The sequence below is a fragment of the Melopsittacus undulatus genome, chromosome 13 (assembly GCF_012275295.1).
Source record: "Melopsittacus undulatus isolate bMelUnd1 chromosome 13, bMelUnd1.mat.Z, whole genome shotgun sequence".
NCBI lineage: Eukaryota > Metazoa > Chordata > Aves > Psittaciformes > Psittaculidae > Melopsittacus > Melopsittacus undulatus.
The window spans coordinates 11,440,173-11,453,489 of NC_047539.1; the positions used below are offsets into that span (position 1 = coordinate 11,440,173).

The window sequence follows — 13,317 nt, forward strand, 5'->3', positions numbered from 1 at the left end:
CCCGTGCTCCTTTGGAACATCAACCAGCTTGTCCTCTTCCTGCCTCTGCAGCCTGTGCCATGGGAGAGACGAACCAAGCAGATCATTGAAGAAGCAGCAGATTTGCAGAGCCCGTCGTGTCCGTGCACGAGCAGCAAAGCACTTAGTGAGGAAGAGCAGCAGCTCAGCACGGGGCTGACCCTGAGACACAGGCTCCCCCATGGATCCCATTATTCCCAGCACAGCAGCGAGTTTTACTCCTCACTGACAAGCTCACCAGAGGTTTCTTAAAGCTGGCAGCCCTCAAGAAAAAGCCTCCTGCACTGGGAGGGGAGAAGCAACCGGGTTTCAGCTGCACTTTACCAGCAGCACACCTTTCCCCTTCCCTTTTGCACCCACAGGGATGAGAAGACAGTATCTGCACTGCCTTGCGCCAGAGGATCCTGGTGCACTTCCAAAGCAAACCAATGGGTTTGGCATCCCACCACTTCACTGACACAAATGTGTTTCTGTGCATGAAAACAGAGGTGCCAAGAGAGGAAGGGACTTTGCCCAGCATCACCCAGGAAAGAAGTCAGGACCAGCATCTCTGAATGCAAACCCTATGCTGAGCCTTGAACCACCTCATCTTTTCCCTCATTTTGGCCTCCTCTGCAGAGCTGCAATGCAGTTAACCTCTGCCTTTATTGCTGGTTGCAGCAGAAATCATTCTAGTGGTTAGAGATCACAAGCGGGAGATGAGAGGGGAGCAGTGCTGCACAGTGGCTGCTCCTTACTGGGAGCCTGAAAAGTTGCACAAGGATTCCCCAAGTCACAGAAGCTTTTAAGTCTCATTTCCAGTTCATCCCCACAGGCTGTCAGTGTTTCTCTGCTGCCTGAAATGGCAATTTCAAAGCTTCACCAGAGGCACCCTTGGAAGAACCTGCCCCATCTCTCACCACCAGGACACAGGTTGCTGAAGCCCAAAAGCACTTCCAAGTCCTGGCTGCCCTCCCTTCCCTGCACAGCCCTCCCCCTCCACATCTGCCCAGCTGAGGAGCAAGGCCAGAAACACCTCCTTGGGCCAGAAACCAGGACACTGGAAGGCAATTCCCCAGCCTACAGCAGGACGGACACCACCTTCTGGGCCAACCGAGCACTGTATCCTGCGTGTGGCTGGAAAAGGAGCCTGACACCTTAGCAAAGAAACTGCTTGAGTATCATAAGAGTTGTGCCACCTGCAGCTCTTCAGTGCTACTGCTCAGTGCAGTCCCAGGTACCGAGTGCTGACACCTTCCTCAGCCTCATGGACCCTCCGCAGTGCACGCAGCTCTGAACTCAATAGTTTGTGGCTCCCAAACGTGAATTTGCCCTCTGAGGCAAGCCAGTGATTGCAATCAACCTTCTCTCCCCAAAACATCATCCTCAGCTGTAGCACGGGTGGGACTGGAATGGCAAGGGTTAAGCTCCACGCTGTGCATGGCTCTGTCTGCCCTTATCCCTTCAAAAGCCCCAGGAGCCCTCTGAGGCTGTGTGTTAGTTTTCCCCTGGTGCATCTATCTTGCTGGGAGGAATCTCTCAAACAAACCTCAGCTTCTGCCGCTCCTCCTCTTCCTCATCAACAAAACGCTTCCACTGGAAGTGGGCCGTGATGCCACTCTGGTTGTGGATGACCAGGGAACTTTGCTTTGACAGCGTGAGGGAAGTCTTCTCAACTGTCAAGGAGCTCTTGTCAAGCCTGATGTCAGCATTTACAGCTGTTCCACAGAGGCTTTTGTGAACATCTTCACCTGGAACAAAGCAAAGGCAAAGTCTTGGCTCATCTCACTTGCTGATGGAAGTACAAGGAACGGGGCAATCTGCAGGCAGCAGAAGAAAGAGCTGCAGTTCTGAGCTGCATCAGCAGTTCCCCACATCAGGACATTTATCGTATCCTGACAGCTGCACATGAGATGGCATGAGGATGTCCTGGCACCACCTTAGGCACCTTATTTTGGGGGGTGTTCGTGGAGATTTATCCCCAAGGTGACAGCATTTACAGTGAGACTTTGCAGATGTGCCCGGGTGCCCTTTGGGCTGCCATCCCACTCAGGTCACAGGGAATTCTACATCCAAGTCACTCAGTGACGCTGAGGAGCCCACCTCAGTCATGGCTTGCCCAGGCTCTCCTGCAGGCAGGAGATGCCCCCACTCTTGTGTCATCCTCATCTCCTGCTCCTCAAATATTGGCCATAGCTCTCATCTCAGAAACCAAGTGGGAGCATTTGAAATGAAATGGACAAGGGCAGAAAGAACAATGGCAAGTACAAAGCAGCTTCTGTGCTGAGCTCTGCACTCAACAGGGTGCTATGGGGCCCTCGGATCCATCTGCCAACTCCTTCTTTTGCTCCTGCTGCTCTCACAGCCAAGTGCCTCACCACTGCCAGCACATTCTTCCTTGTCAAACGTGCTGCTGTTACCACTTCACCACTGGAGAAGTGAGTCCCTTCACTAGGGTAAGTGTCCGCTGGAAAGCTGGAGACTTCCAGCATCAGAGCAACACGCACAGCAGCACAGCCATTCCCAAGGGTTTCTCCAAGGTGCTGTTCACCACCTACCTTCAGACATCATTACACCCTCACATTACTGACTCCAGCCCTAGCAGCAGCTTCTTCCTAAACCTCACCATTAAATAACTGCTGCTCACAAGGGGGTTTCTACAGAATCATTCCCAGGCTACAGCAATGCTCAGAACACCCTAATGGCTAATGCTGCCACACTAACTGCTCCTCACAGTCACAAGACCTCAGCATGGCCCAGCTCTCGGCAGAGCACCCACTGTACCCATGCATCACATCACAAGAAGAGGGTCTCTACCTTAAAGGCCTTGCCAGGAACTGTAACACAACACATCGGGATGAAAAGCAATGACCAGTCAGCAGAGCTCTATGGGACAAGTTGCAGGCTCTTCAGACAGCTCTCTCGCACGTTAAAAGCCATCTCCTTTTCAACCAGGCTCCTTGCTACACCTTCTTCCCCAATGGAGCACCCAGAATATTCCCCATCGCCCCCTGTGCACTGTGCTTAGGAAGATCTGCTGCCTTGTTACAGGCTGAAATATTCCAGCACAACAATATCTGGCAGCCAGCATGGAAGCTTTGCTCTACCCAGCATGAAGGAGTCTTGCAGAAGGGATTCAACAGGACAATGAAGCCATCAGACAATGATGGCAGACACTGCTCTCTTTGGAAGGACACACCGAGGGTGCACCAAGCACTTACCTGTGTCATAGTGAACAATCATGGGACTTGTATAAACACCGGTCTTTGGTGGGTGAAATTCCACCGTGACTTGCATCGCTTCTCCAATGCCAAGAGTCCCAATGGAGGGATCCACAGAGAAAGGGCTGCAACACAAAGAGAGAGATCTGGGCCCTCCGTTAACTTTGCAGTCTAGTTCACTTCAGCTCTCTTGTGCAAGCAAGGAGCAAGCAAACCACAGGCGGTACAAGAAAACCAGAGCATCCAGGATCAGAAACAGAGCGGGTGACTCTCCCTGCTGAAGAATCCCATGCAGAAGAACCCTGCAGAGGATCCCATGGTATAACATGACCTCAGCCCCCCATCCTCTGCACACACTTCTCAGCTCTTCACCTCTGCCATCCAGTTACTCACAATTCTACGGTTTTTGTGTAGCTCACTTAAACTTTTGTAATGCTTCCCATTTCTTTATTGCAAATCAGGACTGAAATAGTTCATTGCTGAAGTTCGGGAACTCTTAAAACCCTTGTCAAGGAGGTCTCAACACATGCTCTGTCATCCAATAGAGTAGTTGGCAAGTGCATTGCAAATAGATGCTAGACTTCACTGGGTACTTATTGTGCTGGTGACAACTAGGCCTGGAAATCCCGGAAGGAAACTGTACAGTGATTTACAAGTTCCTGCCCATGGAGCTCCACAGGGAAAAGCAGCAGCCTGCTTAAAGAGCACCCTAGAAGCCTGCTTAAACAGCCTTGCCAGCCTTTGGCAGAAGCTCCTCTCAGACCCTCGTGTTTCACAGGAGACAAGTTGAAAGTCTTCTGAATCCCGTTTCCTGGAGAAGAAACTGAAGCAGCTCAGGTGCACCAACTGAGACGCAGAAGGTCTTTGGTGCGTTCTTAACCTCAGCTCCTGCACTGAGACCTCTGGGACCAAGCAACTCTCAACTCCCAGCCAACTGAACCGCCTGCCTTGTGGATGCAGTGTCACAAACACATTCCCCTCTCCGGTGCAGCAAACTGGAAAACCAGTGACTGGCTTCTGAGACCAACAGGAACAGGACAGGCTGTCTGCAACACAGTTCACCTCAGGCATTTGATGAGGGAACCACCAGACTACCGTGAACTTGTGGCCTCCCAGAGACCGGGTGTACTTGGTTCCTAGTGGTATGGAACCATTTCAGAAGGTTATTTGTGACCACAAGGGTGCAAACCAGCTACTCAGCTACTTGAGCCCTCTCCAGGAAATGTGGGAGAGAGACAGCTCCAGGAGAAAAGGCCCCCAACCCTTTGCAAATGCACCAGGCACTTGGAGCATCTTTCACCTGCGCCCTCCTTAGCTTTCCGGTAGTCCACTTCTGAAGCCACCACCTGCTCCTCTCCACTTCAGAGCTCATTCTGCTTAGGCATATTTGGTCCCAGGCACCAGACCAAGCCCACAGGAAAACAAAGGCCCTGGACCACACACTCTTATTGCCAGGGCCTCCATAGCAATTGCTTTCATCTATGATCTCTGCTTGCTAATACAGACACAGCTGCTGATCAACTCCTCAGTGCCTCTCACCAGCTCATTGCTTGCCCATTTCTTGATGCTGCCTTTGGGCTCCGTGACCTGAGCCCCTCGAGCTGTCCTCTGCCACACAGCACCTTCTGCAGCACTCCAGCTGCCTTCCTACCTTGGCTCTTCCAATCCAACAGCATCAGATATGCAAGATGCTGCCTTGGAGACATCACTGCACTGTAAAACTTGCTTGCAGAGCTTTCTCAAAACACCGTAAGCAATGGCAAACCCCACGTGTCCTGCCCATGTCCAGCACCTCAGATGCTCTGCCTCCTTTTTCTCACTGTTTACAACTCCATGAGCACACAACAGCATTTTGCACAAGAGATGAGCTCCTTTACCTCAGAGTGGTGATGCTGTAGCAAGCCTCCTGCTTCCCCACGTTGCGCACCAGCAGAGTCTTCTGGGTGCTGAACCTGACTGGACACTCGGAGAAGTTCAGCTGCTCAGGGAAGTCCAGGCTGGCTCGGGCACCTATGGCTCGGATAGGCACAAAGAACTTCTCCCTCTCTGTGATGATGATAAGCTCCTCAAAATAATCCTGCAGGGAAAGAAACAAGCTCAGCACAGTGCCTTTAGCACCATGCCCGTGCCAGAAGAACTGCTGCTGGTTTCTGTGACTCTCACAGTAGCATTCGATAATGTACTCGCACTTTTTACCTTCATGGCCTTTCATTACACATTATTTCACAAGCAGGGGCAGCCAGGGACCATGGGGCAGATCCTCTGTACCTTTCTAGAGGCAAGCTGCTTGAGAATAGGACAGACTATTCAACTACATTTAAGCAGCAAACACAAGATGAGTAAAAGGCCATGCACAGGCAGCAGACTCTCAGCCCTCAAGCCAACGGACATTACATTAAATATTCCACCACTGAAGGACAAAAGAGCCTGAAATAGGCAAGAGCCTCCAGCCCATGGGAGCACAACCTTCAGCACCAGCAAAAAGTCTCCCCCAGGTCTAGATCCAGTGCAATCCCACTGAACCCAGGACACTTCTTCAAAACCCACACCAGATGCCTGCTTTGGAATCCAGCCCTGCAAGTTCACCTCCCCTCAAGGCATCATCTCTTGGGACCTCCACTCTCACCTTGTTCTCATCAGGTCGGAAAAGGATGCGGTAGGTTGAAGACGTGCCCGGGGCTACCTTATAGTCCTCATCACTCGGGCTGATCAACTCAAAGTAAGGAGAGTTCCCCAGGATGACGTTCAGCAGACGAGGAACCTGCACAAAAGACACACAACTATGATTTTGTCACTTGGGGAAACTTGAGAAGGGACCAGGACAGGCCACGTGACAGCCTCCTTACCACCTTCCCAAAACACTTTTAACTCTGAAGGTACACGCACGGAACACACAAGGCTGGACTTGAATCCCCTTTAACTGCTCCTGCTAAGCTAGCCTCTTTCCACTGCTCTTCCCTGTGCTTTGACAGGCACTTGCACACAGGTGGCTGAACAGGCTGAGAGAGGAAAACATGGCCTGCCAGAAACCAAGACTGACCAAAGAGCCACCAGGACACGGTGCACACTCGAGGTAAAGCATGACAGCAGGCAAGAACTGCACAGCCCTCGACAATCCCATCAGTCCAGGGCTTTCAAGGGGAAGCATGCTGGCTCAAAGAGCTCCTTTGGGTAGATACCACCAGTGCACGGCCAAAACCAGAATCCCCAGCATGGGAACATTTCCCCCATCTTGCAGAATAACGCTGGTGAGACATTTTATTCTGCATGCGCTGCACTGCAGCAGGGAACTTGCTCTGCTGCACACCATGTGAATTCCACTGCTCTCCTCCTCCAGCCCAATGCTCAACCTCCACAGCCCAGCACTTACCCTGTCTTTGTTCCTCAGAGCTAGCGACGCTATGTAGAACTGGTGGGGAATGTAGTTCTCAAACACCACCTCGGATGGGAAAGGCTGGAACGACCTCTGGTCCCGATCAACGGCTGAGAACTGCAGATGCAAGACAGAGCAGAGAGAGCTTCAGCTGCTGGGAGAAAGTTTAACGAAGGAAGATCCCACACTCATCTCCAGTAAATACAGTCTCTTGGTGACTACATCTGCCCAGCTCACGCTAGGAGATGGCAGCTCACCCACCTCTGCTCTCAGCTCAGCAAAGGCTTCTGGACCATGCTGAGCAGCCTCAAGCTAAGAAGCTCTTTTGGAGGCTCTTTCTTCAGGTTGCCTTCTCCAAAAGGCAAAGCAGCACTCACCTCCAGCAGAGCCCTCTGCTAAGCTGCTCGCTCAACTCCAGACACTTGCTGGAACAGCCACCAGCACTCGGGGAGCAAGCAAAACCCAGCAGTTTCCATGAGCCTCCACAGGAAACAAGTTGCGGGTGAACTTCCCTCTGGGACAGTGACACTGAGTCCCACACATCCCACATATCTTTTTTTGATGGAGAGCCAAGAAACCAGGCGGAAGACACCAGTACCAGGGAGGAAAGGCCAACAAGAAAGTAACAGGGCAGTTGGGAAACAGATAAATGAGGTGAATGCTGGATGGGGATGAAATTCAGCTCTTTCCCCAGCATTACTGGGCAACCTGAGCTAGGCTGCAATTTGTATCCCCTTTCCCCAGGAGCTTTAAAGTTGCTGCTTCACTGTGTTCTATCACTGCTAGTTTATTTCACAGCACTGCAGAAGCAGCTCTGAAAAGTACACACAAAGAACAAATGCTGACCCAGCAGAGGCTTTACTTGGAGATAATTCCTCCCTGCTTGGTCTCCCCTCTCCCAGCTGCACTGCTGCCACTCGAGACACACAGGCAGGTCTCGCGCTGCCCCACAAAAGCCACGGTCAGGCTGAGGCCAGAAGCTGTAGCACTGCCAGTTATTTGGGCGCCCGTCTTACGTGTTCCCACCTCGTGTGCTGTCTGGGGCAACCCTGAACTGATGTGCTACAGCTCACTTGCTGGCAACTTTCTGCTCAACAGCCTACCTCAGTCATCCACCCACCTGGACTGGCTGTTACACTGAGCAGTCCTGCAAGAAAAGCAGCTTTAAACATCCATCTAAGAGAGCACTAATCCAGGGAAAGCACATCCACTCTCCTCTGCCCAGGGCGATTCCCCAGCTATCCAGCAGCCTGAAAACTCAAACACCCTGGAAGGCTCCCACGCCTTCTTCCAACCCGTTCATGCATTGACGCAATTGGGTTTCTTACAGCTTAAGTAATTGCCACAGGCCCTCAACCTTCAAAGGCCACTACTGCCACCATTCAGGGAGTCCTGTGACCCCAAGCACGTGGCAGTTGACTACACCAAAGCCAGAGGTGGCTCTTTGAACAGCAGGATGAGAAATAGCAGCTCCTGCCCTTGTGTCCTGCCCCAGCCCTACCCCCAGTAGCTTTAGCGATGGTAGCTCAACTCCAGCAAAACCCACCAACTGCAGCACAGGTTCCATTGGCTTCCTGCAGATCAGGACTTCAATGGCTCACTGCAAACACACGTTTTGCCTTTCCCCCAGCAGAAAGAACTCCACCATCACCAGCAGGAAATGACAACAGGACCTAATCATCAAGCTGCTTGGGTGAGCTGGAGGCAAGTCAGCCACAACCACGTGCCCTCTTCAAATAGCACGTCAAACAGCAAGGAAAATGCCAGGGAAAGGCTACCTTTTGATGGCAGACTTCACCCATGTCCCGAAGCTGGGCAGTCCGGGGTTGCCTCATCTCCCGAGGCCTCGCCAGCCTTTGCTTGCTGCTGAGAGACTCTTCTGCCTCTCTGACCAGCTTGGGATTACGAGATGCTACCACTCTGCTCTGGAATCCATCCGCCCTTCTGGAGGACCTCATGGGCCGGGGGGTCTTGCCACTGGCCATGTCGCAGAGCTCACCTGGAAGAAGCAACAATTGGACAATCCACAACCCCAGAACCTTAAAACCCCACACCCATGGAAGCCTGGAACCCACAACCTTAGGGAAGGGCCCTTAAAACTCACCCACTCCCAACCCCCTGCCATGGCCACAGACACCTTCCACTAGAGCAGCTGCTCCAAGGCCCATCCGACCTGGCCTTGAACACTGCCAGGGATGGGGCAGCCACAGCTTCTCTGGGCAATCTGTGCCAGGGCCTCGCCATTCCTGGCACACCCAAAGGACACAGCCGTGTCTCCAGCCTCTGGCATCCTTCCTAAGCGCAGAACGCAGGCCCTCCCCACCCTCACTCATCATTAGACCACATTTAGGCTCCATTCATAGACGTAAAACCCCACAACAGACAGCCCCTGAGCCAAAACAGCCTTTTGCTCTGGGTGCAGTCCCAGCAGCCACGGAGACACACCAGGGGCTGCTGGCACTTCTCACCCTTTCTGCAAGGAGCCTTCTGCTGATGTCTCTAACTAACTCAGCACAGAGCTCAAGACTCTGATTAAGAACCAGAGTTTCTCAAGGCTACTTTGCCTGCTTGAAGTTACAAAGATTAGCTGGCAAAAACGACTCCTTCCAGGCAGGAAACCACCCCACTGCCCAAGAGCACTTCTCCATGCAGAAGGATGCCCTCATTTTCACTTGGTAACACCCAAACTCGAGGCTCCCTACAGCCATTCCAGGCTGCCACAGCAGGAAAGAAGCAGGAAACCATCAAAGGCACAGGAGCAATTAGCTCAGATCTAAGGAAAATCCAGGAGGATATTCCCTCCTGCTTCCCTGTGTTCCACAGCACCTCTGTTGTGTGCACTTGCTCTACACAGCAAGGCAGCATCTAGGCAAAGATGGCCATTCCCTGCCCCTCGACTCTCCCCCACACCCTGCACGCAAGGCAATCACTTCATGCCTTTACGCCCAAGACAGCTACAGCACGGCACAAACGGTGTTTGTGGTGCTGGGCCCTTGGCAGCTTCAGGAAACAAGGCTACCGGTTCCTTTTGTTCTTGCAACAAACACCAGAGCTCTGCACTGCCTCTGCTCAGGAGGACCTGCTGCAGCAAGAGTGGCCTTTAAAGCTGGAAAGAACTGCTTGTCAGGGGAGAAACCTCATGGGGATGATCCAACATTCATCTGATTTCAGGGTTTATTACCGGCTCTTAACTGCCTCATTCGTCCCAATTCTCCAAACTGTGATTTCACTTCACTTGAAACGAATCCTGTCGTCACCCCCACAACGCTTATTTCCAGAGGGCTTCCAACCTCCACAGCCCGGCCAGCCCAGCAGCTTCCCCTGAGCCCTGGAGCAAGGCTCTTCCACAGCCCCAGAGCCCGCAGGGACCAGCCTCCCAGAGGAGCAGGAAAGGAGCACAACGGAGCAGTCGGGCACATCTCCCTGCAGGGGCAGGACAAACCAGCACCCAGGACACAGCACCCCTCCAGCCCACCACCCCGGGGCTCCCTGCTCCCCACCTCACACAGACAAGGCTCCCTTTGCTGCAGGACCTACAGCCTAGCTCCAAGTCTCTACCATCGCTGCAAGCCGCACGGTAGTTCCACAGCCCCTTCAAGCCCTTCTACCTGCCCAGCCCTGCTCTTAGCCCAGGGGTGTTTAAATCCTGCGGCTATCACACAACTGCCCCATCCCTGCTGCCAACGGAGCTGCCTCCTCCCTGCCCAGGGCCAGACGCTACCTCAGCACGGCTGATTCACGCTTCTCCTGGAGGATTCCTCCCTGCAGGGCCTTGGCTCCCGAATGCCCTCGCGCTGCTCGGCACCTGTGGGCAGCTGGAGGGACAGGAGCCGCCTCGGTGGGGATGCTGCCCACCAGCACAGCAGGGAACTGCTGCTGGGCTGCCAACAGCCAGGGGAACCTGGGCACCAAAGGACAGGGCTGGCACCTGGGCTGCCCAGCCCCTCTCCTCAACGCTCTGGCTTTGCCAGCTAGGGCAGGGTTTCACCAGCGCCTCCACAAAGCAGAGCTCAGAGCCTGACAGTAGCTCAAGCCTGCTCCTGCCTCAGTGCATTGAGCAGCAGCAGCTCCCTCTATGTCACAATAGGAGAGGTCCACACGCCCCGGAAAGAACGTGCTCACCCTCCCGCACCACTTCCACACCAAGGCCACCACCACTTGTGGCTCTGGGATTTCTCCAGCTCCAGCCTGGAGTGGAGACCCTGCTGCTTCCTGCCTTGAGCTCTCTCGCTATCACTGTCGGCCGCCTTGTCTCTCCTCTGCTGGCTTTCACGGCCACTGCAGGGCCTTGCTAAAGTTACAGCCTTGCAGATCCCTGCAGCCCCCCTACGCCTTCAATGTCTGCCCCGCACTGAAGGGCTGCAGCACCATTAAAGTGCACCTTACAGCACCAGTTGTTCACGCTCCGTGAGCAGCAGATAAATTGGTTTATACACTGCACATGAGCCAATCATTTCCCTGCTGCAGGAGTAAAGAAAAAAGCTTCCACACTGACTACAAAGCAACCATTTAATTCCTATTTTGCTGGCCCAGGAGGAGCCCACTCACACCAGAGCCATGGCCAGGCTGCCTTTGGGGTGACCCCTCTTGCTGTCCCTGCTGAGCACCCATCCATCACTTTGTACCCATTCAGCCTGCGCACACGGGCACACGCACCAGCCAAGGCCACCCAGCTTCCTGGGGCATCTCAGCTGCCAGGAGCCTCACACGTTTTCAGCACAGCCTTTGCCAGAAACAAAAGCTTCCCATGAGACTCTCGGCCACAGGCAAAGCAAATTCTCACATCTGCTTGGTGGGGAACGTGGAGCCCTCACTTTAAAACCAACACTCAGCATCTGGGGGTTTACAAACCAGCCAAGGAGGAGATGAGCCCCGAGTGCTAACTGGCTCTCCAGGCAGCCAGCCTGTGGAAACACTCCAAAACATGTCCCGCATCATGTACAGCCACGAATCCAGGTGAAAATTGGAGAGCTCAAGCAAAGGCTTCTCTCCTCCTTTCCTAAATCCAGACAGCATTTCAAATACCCCAGTTTGGAGACCCTGACGTCAGCTGTGCAGTCAAATCTGAACTGAGGAATTGTTTTCCCTCCATCACTTTTTAAAACAAAACAGAAGTAACTTGGGCCCAACAAGTGTAATGCCTCCTTGCTCTTCTTCTCCCTTCACACTGTGAAACCATTTAACCCAGCAGCTGCCTTGCTGCAAATTTCAGAACATTCAAGAAGTTACTCACAGTTCAGGGGCAATCTCTGACACGAGCAGGGCAGCAACCGAGGCTGTGACTGCCAGGAGACAGGGCACAGAAAGATGGGCGCATTCTGGATGGAGGTTCGGGCCCAATTCAGCAAGGTACTGGCACCACGTCTCAGGTTAAACAGGAAAGGGGACAGATGTCAGGGGCACTGATAACTGTGCAGCAGCTACAGAATGGTTCAACAGTCATTCCTGGGGCTGACACTGCCTTAATCATAACTGCCTTGGCCTCATGTCTCCACTGGCAGCTAAAAACCATCAAAGTCACCACGATACTGAGGACAGAAACATCCTACAGTACCCCACACTGCAGGACCAGGGCTTAGTCAAAGTCACGCAGCCAGAGCAGGGCTCAGTCTCTCTTCCCTCACACCCAGCTCTTCTCTCCCTCCTGCCGGGGCCTTCTCCAGGCCACCCAGCACCAAGACACACCACAGCCTAGGGAGTACAGGCTCCTCCTCTCCTCCCCCAAGATACAGAGCTTCCTTCAGAGCCTGAGCACATGGCAGCTCTTTACTTCCTGCCATCACACACATTTCAAACCATGCTTACACCCGAGCACCCACAGCCCAGAAGGATCCTCCCATGGTCAGCTCCAAGGACCACACCAGGTGCCACAAGCACTCCTTCCCTCCACCTTCTCCTGAGCAAGACAAACAACAGCCCTCACGTGCTTTACCTGCTCCACCACAGCTTGGTTGGCATCTGCAGCTTCAGACATCCTGTGGCAGCTCCATTTGCAGCAGGACTGGGCTCCTGGGCTCCTGCCTTTGCAGCAAGCTGGTCATCCACAGCAGGGCTACTACTTCTCCTGTGGGGCACCTTCAAACACCGGCACGTGGGTCTGTGGTTTGAACCAAGGGAGAGAAAGATCAGACCAGGAGACACAGGGAGGGGACAAGCCCAGCCCGTGACCTGCCTTTCAACCTGAGCCCACAGGAGCACCGGCCACAACCCCAGCACCTACGAAGCCCCACAGGCTCTTCAGAAGCTGTGAAAGGAGCAGTTTGGGTTATTTATCACTTGGGAAGCACTGGAGGGACAGGCCCATCTCTTGCTGCTGACAGGCAGCTGGGGCAGCTCCCTGCAGCACGCACGCTGTGCTCAGAGGTGCTGGGCAGGCTGCAGGCACAAGCCCTGCTGTGCAACGAGCTTCCAAACTGAAGCAGGCACCAAGAAATAAAAGCAAAGATGAATGTGGCTTTACCTGCCCTGGGCAGGTGCCTTCACAGGCCCATTACAACCATGTCACAGCCACAACTGTCTGAACTCAAGCAAAACCCCAAAGCAATCGCTGCTCTGCTCAAGAATGGACCACTGTATTGTCTTTTGCTTAGTCAACTATTTGACTGCATTTGTACCTGAAAGTCTTTGGCCAAGAACACTGGGAGTTTTGTCAAACAACAGCTGTGCAGAGGCTCTTCTGGGCTGGAACCCAAGCCAGGGCTTTGATTTTTAAACAGGGCAGCCAGT

The 13,317-nt window shown here is 53.4% G+C and overlaps 1 protein-coding gene across 1 annotated transcript; it reads right to left on the minus strand.

Moving 5' to 3' along the window:
* On the minus strand, positions 1–12,539 carry LOC117436917 (hydrocephalus-inducing protein homolog; the record flags this gene model as incomplete). The annotated part of the gene is made up of 8 exons (XM_034068991.1): positions 12,524–12,539; positions 8,370–8,590; positions 6,589–6,708; positions 5,845–5,979; positions 5,096–5,295; positions 3,219–3,343; positions 1,547–1,748; positions 1–52 (listed from the first exon to the last, which is right to left on the minus strand). Coding segments are annotated over exons 2-8 (1,041 nt in total), but the record flags the coding sequence as incomplete, so codon positions are not given.
* Positions 12,540–13,317: the final 778 nt, after the last annotated feature.